This window comes from Helicoverpa armigera, chromosome 16, assembly GCF_030705265.1.
Source record: "Helicoverpa armigera isolate CAAS_96S chromosome 16, ASM3070526v1, whole genome shotgun sequence".
Classification (NCBI taxonomy): domain Eukaryota; kingdom Metazoa; phylum Arthropoda; class Insecta; order Lepidoptera; family Noctuidae; genus Helicoverpa; species Helicoverpa armigera.
This window is the reverse complement of record NC_087135.1, coordinates 9932980-9955415: the sequence shown is the minus strand read 5'-3', so window position 1 is coordinate 9955415 and position 22436 is coordinate 9932980. Positions and strand designations below refer to the sequence as shown.

Sequence of the window (22436 nt, the reverse complement as noted above, 5' to 3'; positions counted from 1 at the left end):
AGGAATATAATCGTAGCAGCTATTGGTTGAAAAGAATTTAAAATACAAAAAGTATTAGACACTTCATTGACATCTAAGTACGACAAAATATCAGTAACAAAAACTTGTAAGCTCGTCAAACAAACTAATATGAAGGAGATGACACAAGTTCTAATAATTTCCGTGAAATTTCTATCTAAATTTGCGTTTCTCTTGATAATGACGTAGAAGATTCTGCCGAAAAGCGAAATGTTCACTATTAGCACCACGAATTTAATCCACGCGTATGCCTGGTACAACACATAAAACTTTTTCATCATGAGGAACACTGGGCACATCACTCCTATTGGTATCGTGAGGAGCCAAATGAGGGCAGACATGAGGATGAAGTTGAGCTTCTGTAAGGCGAACACTAACACAACTTTGTCATACAAGCTCTTCGTGTACACGAACATCCAACAGATCATCGCTGCATCAGTCTGAAGGTATAAGGCAAACGTCAACTCCAAGGTATACTCATTCATTAGATTATGGTTCACGAGGAATTCGGCCACGGAGTTGGACAGCCTGGCCACTGTCAGCTGTGTGAGTATCTTCGGATCCATTTTCCTGATATTTGGTTGGACTTTGAACAAAAACAGTTGGAGGAGAAGACATAGCGTCGATATCCCTATTCCAGTCAGCCAGATGTATTTCACCACTAAACTGTTTTCTGGTGTTATTGTCACGTTTTGTGCACTAATTGTGTAAGTTTCATTAGACATTGTAGCGATAATGTCCAGTTGCGGCGACTGTCACTACGATACTGGGTGCGACTGTGGTCCACAGGACCGGTAAATAAAATGTTATTTATCAGGTACCTGTGGAATGTGGATTCAAGTTAATTAAGTACCATTTTTGTTTTTACTTTTTATATCGGTTACTGTAAGGCCATCATCCATGCTTAAAATTATACCTATGAAGTAGGAAGGTAAGTTTTTTTAAGGGTTTTTTTCCTACTGATTTTGTTTTTTTAATGTTTTTGAATGGCACGTGTATTTATGAATCACAGTAGAAAAAATTGTAATAACTGAATTTCCAAGGACATTTTCATAGATATAAATAATATTCAGCTCGATAAGATAAAGCAGGTTCAATCGAATAAAAAGCTATGCCAAAATTTGTAAACGTATTTATTAATTTAATTATGGGCTAATAATAAAATATCTTTGGGAAAAGGAGGTTAACTCGAATAAAAGGTATGTCATAAAAGTATTTATTTAATTACGGGCTTATAATAAAATAAATTAGGCTGAAAACTGGTTTTGAATATCTTTCTGAGTACGAAGACAGTCTTGAAGTGCCCTTTTGGACTACAAATCTTATGAAAATAAAATACGAACTACATTTAGGTTTATTTAAGTATGGAAATAAAATGAACCATTTTCCTTATTTATCTGCAAAAATATTATTTATCATCAGCATTTTCTATACGGCTCTTCCTATACGGAGTAGGAATGAGCGTGGTAGGAATGAGCGAATGAGCGATTTGTGATTTCAGGTTTTCAGGTTTCCACAAGAGGTTTTCCTTAACAACAAGTTTAGTCATTGGTGTCTAAGGTACAGTTAGAACTTTTAAAAAGTTACATTGGTCTCTTGTCTGACTGGAATCCAACTCGCATAGCACCACTCGAGCGGTCGGTCTAGGCCACCACTTCAATATTTTTTAACTCAAGTCAAAATATTCTTTTTATTAATAAGCAATACAGAAATATGCTTTAAGAATTGAACTACGACTACTTTCGTGAATGCCAAACATAAAATAAGAACCAGTAACAATTCATAAATACGAATTAAGCAATGACATTAAAAGATTTTTGGTTTTATTATTTATAGTATGGTAAAATCGCAGCACCTAAATGAAAAATCTGGAACACCCATTATAATATTAATCATAAAATATAACTATTTAAATAGAAACTCTTCTAAACGCACATCTGCTGACAAGACATTTGCAGCGAGGGTAAACGGACCATCTGTAATTAAGAATAAAACAATTAAAATACACTTAGGTAACTGGGTTTCATAACATAGCAAAACCATGACCTTCCTTAGCGATCGGTTAAACTTCCCTCACCATTGTAGACATATGTGTAATAATTATGACGGGAAAAAACCATTTTAGTACCGGTTTTTTCCTGGACCTGCTGAACCAGTGTTGAACGAAACTACATAATTATAAAAAAACTTTCCATTGGAGCATACTGCAAACTTTTTATGGACTGTTGGTTTAATCAGGCTCATAAACCAGTATGGAGATGACAGTCGTTAGGTGGACTTGAAAGAGTTTTTACAGGTAGGATTGTTAGAATCTGGTTTATCAACCTAGTATACCGACAAAATATACTCACTTAACTGTGGACACTTTTATATGGCAACTATCTTTTTACCGCGGAAAAAGTACATTTTCGCCAAATTAGGTTATGGGGTTTTACCACGAAAACATTACCAACGAAGCGGTAAGGTCCTTGTATAATACAAGTATTGTGAACTAATATTACTTAGCAATAAGTTGGTGACTCAGTTATGACAATACAGACATGCTGGTGTTTAAACTTACCAAAATTTCCTTATAATTTTTCCTTATATCATGAAGTAGAAAGATTTGTTGTTTGCAGAGTGATTTCCGTTCTTTCGAAGATTTGTCATAGGCCTTTGATTAATTACATTATCAGTTTTTCCGTAGGCTAACAATAACTTAGCACTAAGACCATCCTTAAGCACTCTTAAGGCTGGTCTTCAGGCCGTCTTCAGTTCTATTGTGAAAACTTTGTCACAATCTTGCCCCTAAATAGGAAAAGAGACTTACCAATCCAGCAAAAAACAACAATAAGGTGATATTGACTTCTATGCGGTTCTTACCTACTTTAAACCATTTGTTTCTGGGATAACCGGTATTTTCCCTCGATGAAGCGATGGCTTCGCGCAGAGCAAAAGCCACACAAATGGCTAGGCACGTTGGAGGCTCGGCCACCGCTGAAATGAGTCATCAAAGTTAAGCTAAGCTGACACGGGTACAGTCAACTTCAGGTCAGTGGTAACAGTTTTATAGGAAAATCGTACTTATTACTATTGAGTTAAGGTACATGACAGTTACCACTGATGTGCGGTCTACGGTACCTACCTACGGCATCAACCTACCTCAATCAATCATATTTATACATAAGACTTTTAACCTTATTACGATAGCGGAAGGTTAATGTTCGATTGATAAAGTCTGTATGTGTTTTATTGCTGTTGATTGCAGTACGCGATCTGACGATTTGTCTTAGTAGGTAATAGGTGACCGGAATGAGGACTTGTACCTAATTTTAATTAAATTAAGGCAAATATGTCATCATTGAGATCAATAAGCAGGAAGATATTATAAATAATGCATAAATTAATTCGACTGCAAACGTAATCGTATACATAATTACATCGTCTCACATAGAGACGCATATCATGCGCTTAAAGAAACCTAATTTACGAGAGCTTAATTATTTAAATCGTTTAAAGAAGAAACAAACTAGAAGTTTCTCACGGTTTCACCTCTGTCCTCAGTAAACTTTACATACGACGATAAAAAAAAAAACGTATGTATTCAGCGATTCCACAGTAAAAACTAAGAGATAAAAATATATACTTTCAACAAAAATCGTCGGTTTTACTCACCTCTAGCTCCTAAGGTCCCCAAAGGATTATAGGAGTTCCTCCTGAGCTGAACTCTGAAGTCAATAGGTATGTCCTTAGTCAGTGGTACTTTGTAGTACCAGCTACGGTCGGTGAGCAGTTCTCCAGTCTTCTTGTCGTAGATTAGCTCCTCATGGGTCCAGTAGCCGACTCCCATCATGAAGGCACCTTCAACCTGGATAAGGAAGAAAACTTTGTATCAAATAAAACCGGCCAAGTGCGAGTCGGACTCGCGCACCGAGGGTTCCGTACAAATCCTGTACAGATAAAAAGTGAGTCTCGCGCCAACCGTTCAGTTTAGAATAATCATAGTTATGGTAATTTCGTAAGAGTCAAAATAGTTAATATTTTTTATTTTATAATATAACTAAAATAGTAGGCCAGTACCTTGTAAAAGTTATTTTATTAAAGTTATTTATATACAACATTTTATAGTCATCATTCAGAACTTTGATTAAAAATAACTAATTATCTCTTAAAGGTCATTGGGCATATCTGACCCGCTTTGTAAAAAGTGACGGACATGAATCAAAGTAGTTTTAAATCGTGGAGAATGGTATGACGTTTCTTTGAATATAAATATTTTATTAAAATTCCATGGAGACGAATGTCCAGGATCGTTTGAAAAATATAAAAGACAAGCAGTTTCAGAGGATTGTACAGGTTGCAATGCTAGTTTTTATTGTAAAAGACTTTTCATAAATAAGGAAGATGCCAATTCGGATGACCAGGATCTGATGAGGATCTGGAAACCCTGAGAAATCGAGGTCAACTCTTGAATATTGTAGGCACGCATCGAGTCAAAACCAGACATGTGAGTGTATTTTTGAGGGTACTGGTAAACGGTGAAGGTTTGGAGCTGATTTGATTATGGAGACCACAGAGAGTCGAGGGAACTCCTGAACGGTATGTTACAACTACCACGTGCTTGGGCTTATTTTATTCGTATTGGCGAAGACTTTCCACATAGATAGGTTTGACTGCCATTGTGTGATCGATAGCAAAGATCAGATATAGTTATGGGAACTCCTTTACATTTTATAACGTAACCTTGTGTTGGAGCTTATTTTATTTTAGGTGATGAGAATTCACTACTAACTTGGGTTAAAGGAGCCATTGCAGGAATGGGATCTTTTATTTTTGAGGGATTTATCACCTAACGAGCCCCAGTTTCAGGTTTTTTTCGAAACCGCCTGACGACTTGTAGCTGTCGAATTGTAACAACGACTTCTAGAGAGTAGGATTCGGGGCTGCTGGCTTTACGTTTCTAGAGCCTTGACAAAAGTGTAATTCTGTCCCTTTCTTTGTTTTATAAAGTCGGCTTTATTTTATTTTGTAGCATTTTACACACAAATCCAACTTCAAACATATAAAAAAGCAACAAGAAAACAAAAGCAAGAAAGATGTTAGGTGCATCGGTCTAGAAGTCGGTGTCTAGAGGATGTATCTATATTTACCTACGAGATCTAGACCGATGCATATAAACAGTTTTCTTGTTGTTTTTAGAGGTTGTTTTTTTTTTTGTAAAAAGTTTTTATTTTTAACCTTTGTGAAAAGTTCTCGTCAATACGAATAATATAAGCGCAAACACGACGTAACTAAAACATACCGTTAAGGAGTTCTCTCGACTTTCTCACGTCTCCATCATCAGGTAAGCTCTAAACCTTCACTGTTTGATAGTATCGACAGACATACATCTGAGAATCACGTTTTAATCCTATGCATGCCTACAATTTCTGATAGTTGCCCTCGATTTCTCAGGATTTCCATCACCAGATCCTGACCTGATGACAATGGAAATAAATGGTGAGTATACTCTTTCACTTCAAAGAAATGATTTCTCAATTACGTCAAACGTGGTCGTTTAAATTCTCCATTGAAATGAGGAAAATATTTGATGTTTACACCTGATTTGCTCTAGATTCCCATGGTTCACATTGATGCGACTAATGCCATAGTAAATCAGAGCCTTATATCATTATACTGTGCTACATTTCGTTCGAGTCCGCCGTGGGTATGGTTTCCATACTAAGGTGCCAAATGACCTTTGAATGATTTAAAAATTTTCACAGTTTAGAGGCAATTATATTTAAGAAGTGTTTGTTATGAATTTCACTTTTTATTCAAAACTTTAATATCTCTACGCGTTCATGTGAAAAAGGGTAGGTAGTAAGTTTATAATCATTAAAAAAATATTTTATGTCATGTAAGCAAAAATAATATTTTAATATTTTATGCAACTTCAAATTTATCATTTTCGCAATTTTTCCTTTATCTGTACTATATAACGTTGCTTCGTGCCGAATTTCAAGTTTCTGAGTTCACGGGAAGTACCTTGTAGGTTTTGATTCCCTAGCGTGTGACGGAAATTCGTTTAAGGTGTCGGTAAAACTGCTGTATTTTTTGATTGCTTTAACTTAGAAGTTTGATTTTTTCATTGCTTAAAGGGACAATAGACCTAGGTATTTGGTATAAATTCAAATTGGTACCTTTATTCGTTCGTGAGAAATAAGGTAGTAAGTTTCATTTTATTAAAATATTATTATTAATATTATTTAACTATAAATGTGATTTTCGCAATTTTTCCTATATTTACATTATATGACAATGCTTCATGCCAAATTTCAAGATTCTGAGTTTACGGGAAGTACCCTGTAGGTTTTGATTCCTTTGCGAGTGTCGAAAATTTGTTGAAAATATCGACATAATCGGTTGTATCTTTTGATTGGCTTGGCGTAGAAGTTTGATATTTTCACAGCTTAAAGGGGCAATAGACTCGAGTATTTCATGTGAATTTCAGCTTGATACGTCCACGCGTTCTTAAGATGAAGGGTCTTGACAGACAGACAGACAGACAGACAGACAGACGGACAACAAAGTGATCCTATAAGGGTTCCGTTTTTTCCTTTCGAGGTACGGAACCCTAAAAAGGAAGTGTTTGAGCTGCGGCAGCTTTTCAATTGGTGGGTGTGATTGAATGCATCTCAATCACGATCTCAATCCAAGTATAAGTCAAGTATCAAAGACAGTTTTAAAAAGAAACACAAAATAAAGCAATGTACATAATTTACCTGTCCAATATCCAATTCTGGATTCGTACTCGTACCAACATCTTCAACAATATCAACCCGCAGTATTTCATGTTCGCCCGTCAGTATATCAAGTTCCACCTCAGCCAAGGCCACTCCTGCAGACCTATACGGCACTTGATCATTGGGAGTCACTCTGTAACTCGACTGAAGATTAATGCCCCTATTATATGCAGTTTCAACCAAAAGCTCCCACGTAGGATCAACTAAAGTTTCCCTAACAGTGTCCAAACGGTCTAAAATAATCTGACAGCATTTTATAGCAGCAAAGCAAACAGCTTCTGTAGTCCTACTTGCACCAGTCGTAAAGTTGTTAGGGTTCGTCGCAGCAGTCGGAGGCTTGCACTTGACCTTATCTATAGAAATGTTCAGAGTATACGCCACTGTTTGAATGACTTTCGTATTTATGCCTTGTCCAATTTCTATGCCGCCGTGGTGTACTATAACTGTTGCATCTGCGTGATATACTGAGAGAAGTACGTGAAAATCAAGTAAAGTAGCTGCGGGCCAATTCATGAACGCCACTCTCAATCCTCGTTTCTTCCATCTGTTCTGTTTATTGAATTTCGCAACTTCTTCTTTACGCTTCTCGTACTCGCCGTCTCTCAGCAGTGTTCCAATGATCTCTTGTACGTCAACGTACGACGGTTCAATGTTAGTGAGTCTCACTTGCGTTGGGTCTCTATCTAGTTCGTATGATATTCTCTCCATTATTTGCTCTGTCATGCATATTGTCTCCAACGAACCTAGAAATTAAAATGTTGTTGAGTTTCACTCATATCTCCAATTGCTCCCTCTATCAAATTAAATTCATATATTTAATAAGCTCTCTATTTAACTATGGTACCTTACCCGGTGCTCTAGCATACGTATTAGATGCCGTGTCTGTAGTCACATTGAATATCTTGGTAGACCAACGTCTATTGTCGTAACAATTCCTGACTCCGGGTAACAGGGTAGGTCCCAGGGGGTCACTGACCACATAGCCATTGTCCTCATACAAATGGTACTCCAGATACTGGATTTCACCCGAACTACTGACGCCAGCCTGTTTTTACAGAAACAAATGACGTTAATTCTTTTATCCTTATAATGACACTACCTACTTAATATTTAAAATATAAAAATATTATTTAAACCATTCAAAGAATTTTTCCAATAGTATGTAATGTTAGGTTAGTTTAGGTACCCAGCAACATATGTGTTGCACTTGCTCATAATGTGTGACATATTCACATATTGATAGTGACGAGCTACGCTTGTTGGCCACAGCTTACTTCAAACTCCCGTTGGCTGGGGAATCGCTTGCCGATACACCGCAAGCTGGCTTGGATGCTCAACACAAACCGACAGGGTCGGTCCATCAGGTGAGTGACGAGAGCGCACGCGGCTCCCACGTGGTTCGTGCGAGATATCTTCAACCCGTATGCACCACCACATCTTGGCACTGTCACATTTATTCTGGGGGCAATAAAAGCTTCCTTTAAAGTTTTCGTAAATAAATAAAGGAAACGAAAAGCTTACAATCATTTTTATGTCTTTTGTTTTCGAAAACAAAAGATACTATGGTGAAAGAATTTCAGATTATGGGTTGAAATAATTGTTACCGATTCTGGGGAATATCCAGTACTTCAGACAGACCAACTTGAAAAGAGTCTATCCACTGCGTAGCGGCCCACACATCGATCCCATCTTCACTTGGCCTGGTGACTGTAGTGAGCGTTTCCATTGAATAATGATACTGAGCAAAGATATCATCGGTTCCTTTCAGAATTCTCTGAACATTAGCGCCCCGTTCTCTAGCAGGGAAGACTACAAACAACGTAATACGGCTAGGATCCTTCTCTCTTACATCTTGAAGGGTTAAGAGAGGCTTCCTTTTATCCACCTTGTAGTTCACTTTGACCAGTAAAGAAGCTCTGTGGGCCAGTCTTTCATTTTCCGCAACAATGACTCCAATCGGCTGGTCGTAATATTTTATTTCCTTTGCCGCGAAGACTTCTTCTGGCGTCAATTGGGTAGGTACTCTTTGGGATAAGAAAGAGTTTTTCCCTGGAATGTCTTTGGCGGAAAAGAAGGCTAAAACTCCTGGTATTTTCTGTAAGATAATAATAGTATTAGAAGCAAATGTGAAAATTATTAGAACTGGTGTTGACAATGTCGAATGGAAAACGCTTCTAAATAACAATATTTATTAAATCTTACCAAAGCTGGTGAAGCATCAATACTCTCAATTTCACCAGTGCAAATATCTGACGTCACAAAGGCACAAAAAACTTCCTTAGGCTGAGTAGGCAAGTCATTGCTATATGTAGCCTCCCCGGCACATTGTATCAACGCGTCAAGCTTTGGCATAGCTTCATTGACTGGCCATATTTTAGGATTCGTGTCATATACTTCGGAACCTTTAGACAGAGGTCGAGTCTTCCTGAAGTCTCGGGCTCCCGAGCGATACCAAGGCTTTAGATACTGTTTTGGAATCAGTACCAATAAACTCTGAAAGTAAAGATTTACTTTTAATTTCTGATTCTCAATTTTAAACATATTTTGGTTTAGCGCTTACTTTGTAGAACAATCCAAGAGCACATTTCTTCCTGTACTCTGGTTTCATTTCTCCAGCTATTTCTTCGACAATCAGCTCCCCTTCTAAGACCTTCAAGGCTTGCTGTAGAACTTCGTTAGTGAATATCTTTTTCATATGTAGAAAAGCTTCAGTTTCGTGTGCATGAACAAATTTTCCTGAAAGGCCACCGATCACAATTCTAGCTGATACCACCATATCTTTGTCATGTTCGTGAAACTCGTACAAAAATCCTGCGTTGACTTGAGCGTGCGCATTTTGAGCTCGAGGCATGATCTTAAAAGAAAGATAACATTGCTTCAAAGTTTTTTTAGGGCTACGAGAATATCAATAGGTATATTGTATGGTACATTAAAACATTTAAAGCAAACATTATTTTGTGATAGGTACTCTTTTTAACCTACCTTGAATGACACGAACTGGTAATGCTGTGAGTAAGGAGGTATTTTGATTTGAGTGATTACTCGTCCTGTCATATCTAATGATAAAAACTGCTCAGGGGTTACTTCCTCTACCGAACCTTTATGAACTGAAAAGAGAAAATGAAGTCAAGAAAACAATTCCAAAGCAAAGTTTTAAATGGAAGGTGCAACGGTCTTACCAATAACTAAATAAGCTCTGACAGTTTCAAGCAACAGGAAAATGTCAGATGAAAATGTTGGTAGACGATGTTTAGACATCAAATTCCCAGCTATACTTCCGATCTGGAATAAATAAGTAAAAGTTGAGGAACACAACAATTCATCGTAGATCTACTTTTGAGGAGAAGGTGGATCAGGAGTTATCAATACAAAAGCTTATAAATAAATACTAACGTTTCTAACAGGTATATGAGCAACAAGATCTAAATGTTCGTAAAGCCTGTGAAGATAATGGAATTGTTCGTGTTCCTTTGAGACGCTTTTGAAGATTTCCATAAGATCAGTCAGTGTTGTGCCAGCGCCGACAACCAGGTTCTGATCTAGGAAGAACCCTGTCAGATCTTTTATGGGTTTGATATCTATCAAGACTCTTGGGAAGACCAAAATTGGAACAGCACCTGAAAGGAGATTGATTACGGTTAATGTTATTTTCACATCTCATAATACATTTTTATGATCCAACGTGATGCAGTAACTAACAGTCACAGTAAGATTTAGTATTTTGCGTTTACACTCACCTCTGCCTGTATTACCGTTAACCAACATATAAGACTCATAGCCTTCAGCATCCAAAACAGTGAATATGTCATTAATTTCATGTACTCTATACCATACATGACCATCTTTAAGATTAATTTTCTTTATATGTGGAGGTTCCGCATCACTTTGGTTGACCACACACCAATTTTTATCACATTTATGACAATCTCCTTTACCGTGGCAAATCTTCAGGTCTTCTATATCTTCAATCTTCGGTGGTGGTTTGGGAGCATCTTTAGCAAAGCTTTTGAATGCATCTAGTATAGGTCTGCTTCCAGTACATCGGCAAGTGTTACTCCCGAATGCATTTTCTATCTCGTACATTGTTAGATCGTAATGATTTGCTTCTAGGAGACTGGAATATATATACGAATCGTTAGCTCCCTATATCTAAGCGTTACAATTGACTATATTCCTACAAGTTTCGGGGTTGCACAGTGCCTGTATTTGAAACTTCATGGGCATCACAGTATGTTATTATATTATACCTATCAAATTTCTTTTTATTACCTACGTTCTCAAATAATATATGCTTGTCGGAGACTGTCATTAGTACGGACACTAAACGTCACGCAAGCGCGCCCTCTGGTGGCGGTTCCGGTGAAACAACATTTTGGCGCGCTTGGCAGAGTCGTGGTGGTCGGTGTGGCGTCCGCGGAGCTCAGTCTTGGTCGAGTCGTCGAGCTGCGCACATCTCGAAACTGCCTATCGTTACGTGTAGTGTACCTAGTGTTATTGCCAAGCGTTGTAGTACCTAAACCAAGTGTCTTGTGATTTTTGTATTGTAATGGTTCTTCTAACCTAACAGACAGACATGTGTTGCTGGGGAGTTTGTTCCGCCACTTCTTCTCCCCAGCCAAAACACATAGGAAGTGGCGAAGGGCGGGCGTTTTGGGGGCTGTCTTTTGTTCTGACTAATTTAAATAAACGTTTGAGTTTTGAGTTTCTTTGACTTATCTCTTTGTACGATTACCCTAACTGATGTCGGAAGATAGTGCCATCCTGATGACGCCTCCGACATGATTAACTATCTTCACTAGCTGATAATTGCCTTCTTTCATTCCTTTCTTACGTTGCACCTATCCTGCACTAACCTGTACATGCTCATGACGAATCCTGGGCTGCAGTAACCGCACTGGGTACCGTTGTACTCTGCTAGGGTCTTCTGCACCGGGTGGTACCCCTTCCCTCGACCCCCAATCCCTTCTATCGTTGTTATCTCCCAGTCTTGGCATTGTGTTACCAATACTAGGCACTGTTAACAGAAATCATTGACATCATCATTCAACTGTTACTGAAATGCACGCATTTTCTGGTAAGAAAATGTAGACATAGGTTTGTATTCACCAATTCAGCTAGAGCTGTGGTGATCAATAGTCAAATGGTGACTGTTATATCATGATTTCAGTCAATGTGGCAGGATAAAGCTTGGCTAACGTCATCAACGACCTTACAGCTTACTATAGAAAACGTCTGATTTGGAGAAACTACCTGAATAATATATTGCCTTGACTTGATTGACCAAATCTAAAATCCGATCTATAATATATTCATAATTTATAATCATTAATATCTTTATAATTATAAACTGATAAATATCAGTTTTAAGGTACGATTTGATTGCTAACTGCCGACTGCAACTGCCGATCTTACATGCCGCGGCTGCATGAAAACTATTGATAATCTAAGAGCGATCTAAGGGGTACCTTTATATAAGCAGGTAATAATAGTAGGTGTTATCTACTTATTAATTGCTCACATCGACACACTTTTCTTTTGCATACCGACTAATTATATGCCCAGCTCTGCAATTAATATCTCAAAATGTGCCTCAATTACGTCTTTAGTTCTCGATTGCACCTAATTAGATGGGTACGAAGAGTTAATGTGCACCTAGGCGGGTATATCCTGTTATATTGCAAAGTTTCCACACGTATGGAAATCAAGTGCTCATGTAAATTATGTCCATAAATCAGTGTTAAAGTAATACTTAATTAAGACATTAGCCACTTTGTACCAATTAATAATCAATAGAAGATTATTCTGCGTCAAAGAATATTTATGTATGTTTAACACACGTTAAATGGATGGTTTAGGAGTCTATACCTACTAGGTACCTACTGGCACAAAATTGCGAACTGCGACTTTTTTTAAATATTATATGTTTTGTAGGTAATTCGTACAAATGTCATTAATAGGGGGTTGAACCTGTCACATACATGGATATGGATACATAACAGAAGGTACACAATCTCTTGTCTAGTGATTTGGTGCGCTATTTTGAAAGACCCTGACCACAACCATTCTTTATTTATACTCGGAGAAGATGGCAGAACTACCAGGAGACCATATTTGGCAAGAATGTGTAATGTTTAGCAAAATGCTGGACTACCAACCTCAATGAATTCTTCATCCAAATTCTTCACTGAGGATGGCTTAATAGGTGCGGACCTATTAAGCCATCCTCAGTGAAGAATTTCTTTGACAATCCGTCACTGAGTGCGGGGTTAAATATTATATTGTTTGTATATTACATTATAATTAAAATTAGAGATGACGCCTGCGTAACTTGAATGAGCAATGTAAAACATATGTGGGGGAGCCTTTTGTCCCTATATTTTACCAGGAAACGGGCTTAGTGCTCGCGGGTTGAATTCGCTAATAACTAATGTAACGTTTCTAAATAATAATTGTAATACGACTTTCGAAAGAAAACTGAATATATTTTTGAAGCCACCATGTTCTTTCTTAACCCGGAATTTGCGAGGACCATAGCCCCGGTAGACTTTGGCCCTGGTAGGCCCTATTGGGGTATTAAGGTACTCACAGAATTAACAGAGAATGTTCTTCGATGAGGATCAGAGACGGTGACGGCGACCATGCAGGAGCCACACCCCCCCTCCTTGCACATGAACTTCGTGCCGCGAAGGTTCAGGTGGTTGCGGATGTAGTCGTTCAGGGTCGTGTCTGTGTCCACCTCTGAACCCACTGGAAGACCAAGAAATAAGATAGTTACATAACACCTAATACTAATCACGTTGTAAATAAAAATAATGCAGTTTTTGAATTTGCAAGATCAAAGGAACTCTTGATTTTTAGAGGAAGCTGTCTGTGCTGAGTTAGTTAGTATATATATATATATATACTAGCTGTTGCCCGCGACTTCGTCTGCGTGGTCGAGATAGAATTTTATATAGCCTATGGAATGTCACTATCACAAAGGATGGCCAAAGTAAAGAAAGTTCTCGCGCACGTAGCCACAAAGATAGAAGGATGCACTCATAGATATCGTAACTTGTAACACGTGCTCTGAAATGCGACAGGATGGATTGACATATTAGTTGGTTGTCAAATCTAATGTCAAATATTATGATTGCATCCTGAAATTTAACTTAAGATTTATAATTTAATTTGTGACAAAACTTAAGATTTATCTTTCGATTTCTATAAAGTCTTATTAAAAAAATAATCGGACAGATTAACAACTGAAGTTAGTTAAAATTGAGTTTCTCGAAGCCGACCACTATTTATGTACTATATATTTTGAGACTATGCAGTTATGTCGCGTTTGTTGAGTTTCAGAACGCGATATTAGATCCTCAAGCGCGCACGCGAATTTGAACTTTATGCAGCGGTAATAAATTACAAATTGACTCTCCATTTTATTTAGAAAACGTTTGTATGGGAAATAGAAAAATGCTGTTTTGAAGATTTTCCCGGCAATTATTAGAATTTAAACCTTTTAAACCTTCCCTGGACCTCTACAAACATTTTAAAACCAAAATCAGCTCAATCGGCCCAGCCGTTCTCGAGTTTTAGCGAGACTAACGAACAGCAATTCATTTTTATATATATAGAGATATCCACTTTAATTTAGGAATTTAAAAATTTCTGAACTAGTGGAAAAATTGTGTGGAGCGTTTTGTAAAGATTTCATAAATGCTTCACGCTTTCTTTAGTCAAACTAGATGTCCGAATTATTTTGTAATTGTTAATGCGTGCTAAAAGCGTGTGTTTCAGAAAGTCCGATAAACCGCAGGTTCCGGCTATTATTGGAACATCTTTGGTAGGCATTAGGGTAGCCAGAAGCCAGAAAGTCTGACAACCAGTCTTACCAAGAGGTATTTGGTTTTCCGGGAAACTGGGTTGAGGAAGTCAGGTAGGCAGTCGCTCCTTGTAACACACTGGTAATCAGCTGCATCCCGTTAGACTGGAAGCCGACACCAACATAATTGGGAAAAGGCTAGACAGATGATGACGCTTTAATTTTAATTTTGTGGGGAAAAGCTACACCTACTATGGTTACAGGAACAGGGATGCCTATTTTTTTTTTTTAAATTAAATACATTAATAAATCTTACCGGAGCACTTCTCATTATTCACACTAAACGTTATCCTATCCATGACGATTAGTTAGAAATCCATTCGCGTGGAACAACTAACCAATTTAAACCAAGCGGTTTTACACAAATCTTCAGCTATTTGTAATTATAACGCACGCGGTACACTTGGATGCAACGTTATTTCTTGATGTACCAAGTGATGATGATGATGTCCTCCTAGCCGATTATCGGCTACGGCGGCTGTTCTCATGTAAGGAGATTAGCCAACTGCGCAGGACATATTATAGTGCACAAGCATTTGCGTAGACACAGGTGCACTCCCTATTCCTTCACTCTCATAACCCGATGGGACGGCAATCCGACACGACCGGAGAGAGATCAGGCGCAGGACCGACATTTACGTGCTCTCCGATGCACGGGTGTATCAATCACCAACTTCCAGGCTCCGGGCTGCTTTGTGAAAGTCTTCTAAAACCCACAAAGCGATTTCGGCCCGACTCGGGAATCGAACCCGAGACCTCGTGCTCACCAGCCGCACTTGCGACAACTAGACCAACGAGGCAGTTAAAAAGTTAAAAAGTTTGTACCAAGTACCTACTATTCTAGTGCATATAATTTTTTATAATTATTAACCGACTTCCCAAAAAGGAGGAGGTTCTCAATTCGTCGGGATCTTTTTTTTTTTTTTATTTTTTATGTATGTTCACCGATTACTCGGAGACGCCTGGACCGATTTGCAAAATTTTTTTTTTGTTTAATAGGGTTTACCTCCCAGGTGGTCCCATAGTCACCAGGTCAGGATCTGATGATGGAAACCCTGAGAAATCGAGGGCAACTTTCGAAAATTGTAGGCATACGTAGGGTAAAAGCTTGACACTAAGGCGTATGTCAGATAACACTATGCAGTGGTGAAGGTTTGAAGCTGACCTGATGATGAAGTCCAGAGAAGGTTGAGGGAACTTGAACAATGAATGTGTAAACTACCTCGTGTTTGGGCTTATTTTGTTCGTATTGACAAGACCTTTGCAACAGTGTAGGTTTGAAGCTGACCTGATGATGGAGACCAGAGAAGGTCGAGGGAACTCGACAATTGAATATGTAAACTACCTCGTGTTTGGGCTTATATTGTTCGTATTGATAAGAACTTTACACTTCTGCGGATAGTGACAACTATGCTTGTCACTGAAAAGCTAAAAATAAAAAACTTTTTACAAAAAAATAAAACCGACTCCCAAAAACACTGAAAAGCAAAAAAAAACTATTCTTAGGTGCATCGGCCTAGAAGTCGGTGGCGAAATAAACTTAGTTACATCCATTAGACACTGACTTCTAGGCCGATGCACCTAAGAATAGTTTTTTTTTTGCTTTTCAGTGTTTTTGGGAGTCGGTTTTATTTTTTTGTAAAAAGTTTTTTTAAAAATAACTAATTAAATTATTATACCTGTAAGTAAAAATATTAGTAGGTATGCCAGTTTAGGCAGAATATATCTTATACCTCGTAAAAACTGGTACCACCTATGTTCTATATAAATAAATGTTTCTTTCTTTCTTACTTAGATCTAAAGAGTTGCTGGGGCCCTGTATCTAATACATAGGAACCGAAAAGGAACTTAATTATGTCTACATTAAAAAAGAATCTAATTTAAATTGTGTAATTTTCCATTTTGTTTAAAAAAATATAATAAGGTATTGTTTTTTTTAATTGACAAGTTTATTACGCAAATGTTTTTATAATATATAAAAAAATTAAAATAAATGCCTACCTATTTATCTATAGGCCTTTCCTAATAAGTATGTGAATAATAACAATTTTATCATAAGGGAATTCAATAAGACAGTAAAAACACCCAAATCTTAGAAATAATTGTTATCTCAGAACATGTAAACAGGAAACTTTTTCTTAGTATTTTGACAATATGACGCACATTATAAAGCTTGCACCTATTTCTATTGAGTGTACCATATCATTATAATTCATAAATCATTATTAATGCAGGTAAGTAGCCATGTCATTGTAATAGTTTATTTTACTTAAATAAAAATAAGACCGCATCCACAAACGTAAAAAAGTCTTTTTTATAAGTACTCAAGAACAGGCTGACGTACAAAATAGATTATTCTAACCTACCTCACTACCATTTAAAGAAATAATCTAGATTTAATTGGGATTTGTATTTATTTATTCAAATGTTACTGAATTGAAAGAACTTTTTAAAGACTTCGATTTTCGGCTACTGAGGTAGCTGCACAGGACATACTACATTTGCGCAGACTATTCCTTCACTCACTATTCCACCAACTTCCAGAGACCGGGCTGCTTTGTAAAAGTACCAAGTCCGTGTAGGTAACAATAAAACCCAAAACATATAACAATAAACCTCGGAAGATCCTCCGTTTTCTGCGAGGCATGATCAGCTTTACTTTCTGTTCTGTTCTCATACCTCCACACCTGCTACAAGGTTTATTTATTACGAATGATATCTGATGTTAGCTTAGGTTAAATAAAACATACAAAAAAAACAAACATTTTGGGTGGGTATCTTTGAATTTCCCGCTCCATTCGTTGCATGCTCGAAAAGGAGGCAGACAGTTATCATTCATGTAAGAATTGTTTAGGTACGCTCCCTTTAGAAGGTCCGGATACGGGCAATTTCTGTTATCCTCAAAGTGCTATAATAATAACATCCGACAGGGGCATTTTGTACCTACGTTTACCTAATACGCTTGAAGCAGTTCATTGGCCTTATCTAAGGCCAATTCTACACATGGCATAGAGTTCATGCACTTTAGTGCACTTCTCGAACTAAATAACGCTATTTCTCCTTGAAAACTGACAGCTGTCAAGTGCATAAAACTTTCGGTACCTCTCTGAAGTTGAATGCTAGTGATAGTGCCTGTATAACGTTGCAATACTGTGTGTGAACAAGGCATGAGTGAATTCAAAGCTGTAAAGTAGTTTGATTTGAGCTGTAGTGTTTTGTTTCATATTTTTTTATGAATTTTACTTTATGATGAGTCATAATGTGACTGGGAAGTCGTGGTGGCCTAGTGGGCAAAGAACCAACCACTCGAGTGTGAGGGCGCGGGTTCGATTCCAGGTCAGGCAAGTACCAATGCAACTTTTCTAAGTTTGTATGTACTTTCTAAGTATATCTTAGACACCAATGACTGTGTTTCGGAGGGCACGTTAAACTGTAGGTTGTCATTGAACATCCTTGGCAGTCGTTACGGGTAGTCAGAAGCCAGTAAGTCTGACACCAGTCTAACTAAGGGGTATCGGGTTGCCCGGGTAACTGGGTTGAGGAGGTCAGATAGGCAGTCGCTTCTTGTAAAGCACTGGTACTCAGCTGAATCTGGTTAGACTGGAAGCCGACCCCAACATAGTTTGGGAAAAAGGCTCGGAGGATGATGAGTCATAATGTGGATGGAAGAAGAAGAAGGTGTCCAAAGAAACGATGCATGGATTGTGTAAAGACGATATTGCTGGAAAGTGACTTCAGAGATGACTGAGAAAAAGAACACATGCTTCGCCGACCTCAAATAATAAATTAGGATAAGAGCAGAGGAATATGATGATCGATATTCAAAATAGATGTAAAAACCACCTAATATTGTTTCCGACATCGACTCTGAAATTGCATATTATGAAGACAAATGGGTATATTTTTTTTATAAGAAATACATGTAACACAAATAACGGGATATTGTTAATACTCACTTAATATTCAGTGTTTTATGTACTTTGCATGTTAAGTGGCAATTTGTATTCATATGTAATTATATAGCAAATACAATACAATAAGTACAATGTGTCAGTAAGTAAGATTGAACGCTGAAGCCGAATTAATCAAAGTATTTCAATAGATTTACTAATCGCTTTTATTAACATTATCTTTTCACACAAATTATTAAATTACAAAATATCATCCAAAAAAATTTTTTAGATCATCCAAATCTTCTTTTAAAAATTAAACATTTTACAAATGGTTTCGATTACTTGTTTCATTATTTTTTAATTCTTACAATTATTGTTGTAGCAATAAACAGAATTGTATAAAATATTTGCAACAAACCTGTTTATGAAAAAAAAAGTAAAAATCTTCCCGTTTCAATGTGTATATGGTCTTAACGAAACGTTTCATAAAAGCGTATCTTAAAACTAACGTATAACAACTTAAAAGATAATAACAATCTTTATACAGCAACACTTTTGTCATGTTTATAGAAATAAACACAGCCGAGCAAACACAACATTTAAAAATATTCTAAAAAGATGGTACAATCCAAGAAAAAATGATAATACAAAATACCTACAATTTCTAAATGATCGTTATGATAAAAAAAAAAATAATAAAAAACGCTACCTATAACAATTGATTGTTTTATCAATATCACAGTTCACAATCATATAACATTTTTTTTTACAATTGGGTTACAATTCAAGTTAAATTGGTTCGAAATAAGTCGCTTCCTCAGGATTGTCCATCACGAGGTAGAAACTTCTTATTACCATCCAGAAGTAAATTTGAACCACTGGAATAAATAAATAATCAACTTATAATATTAATCATTTTAATCTCCCTGCCCTGTTCCCAAATTTTATTTGGGGTTCGCGAATATGTTTTCCGCTTTCCCTGTCACTCGTCATACTGACACTCACTCCCTTCTTATTCATGCCATCTTTCAGGATTAGTAATATTTTTTAGTACTAAATCCTTTAATACCTATAATGTGACGTAAAAGGTTAATAAAGAGGTACTAGGACCTAAGAAAAGGAATTGCTCCTGATATGCAATTATAATGCAAATATCCTTCTAGAGTATTTGATATGAGTATGCTTGTTGGAGCACAACCAGTCTTTCCAAAGGGGTAACAGTTTGTCCCGTTGAAGCCGACCCTAATATGACTAGGAAAGGCTAGGCAGATAAGATGGTAGGTACAACAGAAAAAATAAATTAGTTACCAATAGAGACGATATCTTTGACAATGTTGAGCGGCTCGACTGCGACCATAAGGTTGGCGAAGAACATGATGATGGAGAGCACAATGAAGGCCAGAGCGTAGATCAGGTAGACTTTTACGAGAGTTCGCTTGTGCTGGAACAAATACATTCTCATTAGAAACGGCGAAAAGATGACGAATTTGATAAGTTTATGATGCCAGATGAAGTTAGGTGTACTGGTAATCGCTAGAGATGTTTGTCTCTTTAGTTAATATCGTATAATTAGTAACTTGCTTCCGACATCGGTTACACCCGCGTTCCGTTCCATTAACTGTAACTAATGTTCACACTGAATGCCAACATAGCAAACGCTGAGCAATACTAATATAATTTCACTCAGTTCTAATAGAAAAGTACAGAGAATATTACAGTTATGGGTCCTACAAGTGATATTATTGTTGTAAAACCCACGCTAATGTTTAGTTTACTAGAATAGATCCCTTATCTATATTAACATAACATTCGCCTATGTGTTGTTTGCTATCGTCTTTTTACAAGGAGATCACTGAATTATTTACAATTATATTTTTTACGTAAAAAGCACAATTTTACGTAATAACTAAATAAGTGAAATGCACGAGGTGTTGCAGAATTTTCTCTGATCAGGCAAATGCCCACGTATATGCACGACATATAGTCACGTCATCACCATGCATGGCAAGATGGATCTATCATTGAAGTAGACCTAGCATAAAGACAATCAAACATTTTACTCCAAAGTTTCGCTTACCTGATGCAATCCCAACAGCAGAATTATAGTAAACGCCAGAAACACTAGTAAGAGTATAAGCATGACCATACACACGACGAACATGGCCGCTCCTAGATTTTGTTCCTCTTCATCCTTGCCTATGATCATCAGCACGGACGCGGCCGCCAGTCCGATGACCGATAGCAAAATCATTAAGAGGTTGCCAACCTGGAATTGGAGCTTTAGGGGTAAAATCTTCATTATTTTAAAATTGTGTTCCACTTTGCACTTGTTGTGGTTCCGAAAAAAAGACTCCGTCCCTTTTTCATTTCTTGATACTGCAAAAACAATAAAGCTTTTTCTTTTTTGGTGGGAAATCCTAAGATGACCTCTCCCGCAGTGGGTGAAGCGTGAGGGAGTGTCAGATTTTTACTAATTAAAACTCATTTTTCTTCTTGAGCACTTGTGTGCCAGGACCGGGGTAACTCTTCCGAAAATTCCCGCAGGCGTTGAACCCATAAAAGAGCAAGCTTTAGTGCTAGGTTTAAATTAGAGGATCTTACCAGGTTTAAGTACCCGATGATCAGGCATCCCTTTCTGAGTGGTACGAAGAAACAACACTTATCCATTACCAACGGCATTTTGTTACTGCAACAAAAAGATGCTTAATAAGTTCTTATCTATAAGGGGTGTCAACAAATTGAAGGGATCCACGAGCCTATTAAGATCAGACAGAGAATATTTAAGGATGATAGCTTCTTTCATTTGGGTTTAGTTTTTTGTTTCGCCTTGAACCCTTTCATCACGTTGCCGGAGGGTTCAAAACTGAGCTATCCTTTGCGGAGAGTGGACTCTAGTTTATAGAATCTTGGATTATAGGATTGAATTACCTATAAATACCTATATTACCTGATATCTTACTTACATTTCTTTGATCAACTCATTTCATATTTTGGAACTTTATACTTTGTGTTGCTTTTCTCTCACTATTTGATTTAAGTTTAAGCCACTTTATTCTTCCTTTCTTTGGCCAACCGTTATAGGAATACTGCTCTTTGCGTATTGTTACTTTTGGACACAGCGTATGTGTACTGTTAATTTGCAATAAATGTTTGTATTCCACAAAAGTTTTTGTTTACTTTACAATGTTTTTATTTACCCCAAAAGATTTGTCAAAATGTTTGACAGCAATTCCATAGATTTTGTAAATTGTAGCGTGTATATTATATATAGAGGTCAGTGTTCTATATTAATAGGGTACTCTTTTGATTTGTTCTCTAAAGGTTCCGGAACTACTAGATTGATTTGGATAATTCCTTTGGGTTTTGGTCCTTAGTAGCCCAGTAGAAACATGGCAGGAGAACTTGCAACGTGTTTATATGCAATTTATTATTACTCAACTTCCCAACAATCCTGCATGTTCAAAAGAATTTGGCATTCAAAAAATCCTTGAACACACAAATTAATGATTTAATTAATATCCCAATTATTGTGTGTAACGTTTGTACGTTAGTAATGTTTCCGCCAAAGATGATTTCGATACCTACTAAATTACTGATAGCAGGATCAATAAACATGTATTCGGGTAGCATTCTTCATCGGAATCCAAGATTAGCGAAGGCACAAGTGAAGATGAAATATGTGTTACAGCGAAGTTTCTCTCCAGAAGTCAGTTGATGGCACTAGATTCCAAAGTTCTGTTAGGTAGCCATTATTATCGATATATTTGATCGATAACTTCTACCAATGTTAACCATGTTTCGGACAGGAATAAATGAACAAAACTCCGAATTAATTAAAGTATTTTAATAGATTTATTAATCACTTAATTAACATTATCTTTTAGACATTCAAGCACA

General features: G+C 37.0%; 2 protein-coding genes across 2 annotated transcripts; both read right to left on the bottom strand.

Moving 5' to 3' along the window:
- Window positions 1-1923: 1923 nt before the first annotated feature.
- Window positions 1924-14945, bottom strand: LOC110372181 (probable aldehyde oxidase gad-3). Its single transcript, XM_064038661.1, has 16 exons — window positions 14903-14945; window positions 13369-13529; window positions 11636-11796; window positions 10520-10896; window positions 10176-10399; window positions 9962-10064; window positions 9765-9889; window positions 9343-9636; window positions 8985-9275; window positions 8387-8877; window positions 8057-8240; window positions 7632-7827; window positions 6762-7525; window positions 3673-3865; window positions 2881-2994; window positions 1924-1994 (listed from the first exon to the last, which is right to left on the bottom strand). Exons 1-16 carry the CDS (start codon window positions 14943-14945, stop codon window positions 1924-1926), a joined length of 3792 nt encoding a protein of 1263 aa, XP_063894731.1.
- Window positions 14946-19228: 4283 nt separating this feature from the next.
- LOC126055467 (uncharacterized) lies at window positions 19229-21249 on the bottom strand. The gene is made up of 4 exons (XM_049844721.2): window positions 21141-21249; window positions 20617-20805; window positions 19848-19980; window positions 19229-19417 (listed from the first exon to the last, which is right to left on the bottom strand). Exons 1-4 carry the CDS (start codon window positions 21216-21218, stop codon window positions 19329-19331), a joined length of 489 nt encoding a protein of 162 aa, XP_049700678.2. The 5' UTR covers window positions 21219-21249; the 3' UTR covers window positions 19229-19328.
- Window positions 21250-22436: the final 1187 nt, after the last annotated feature.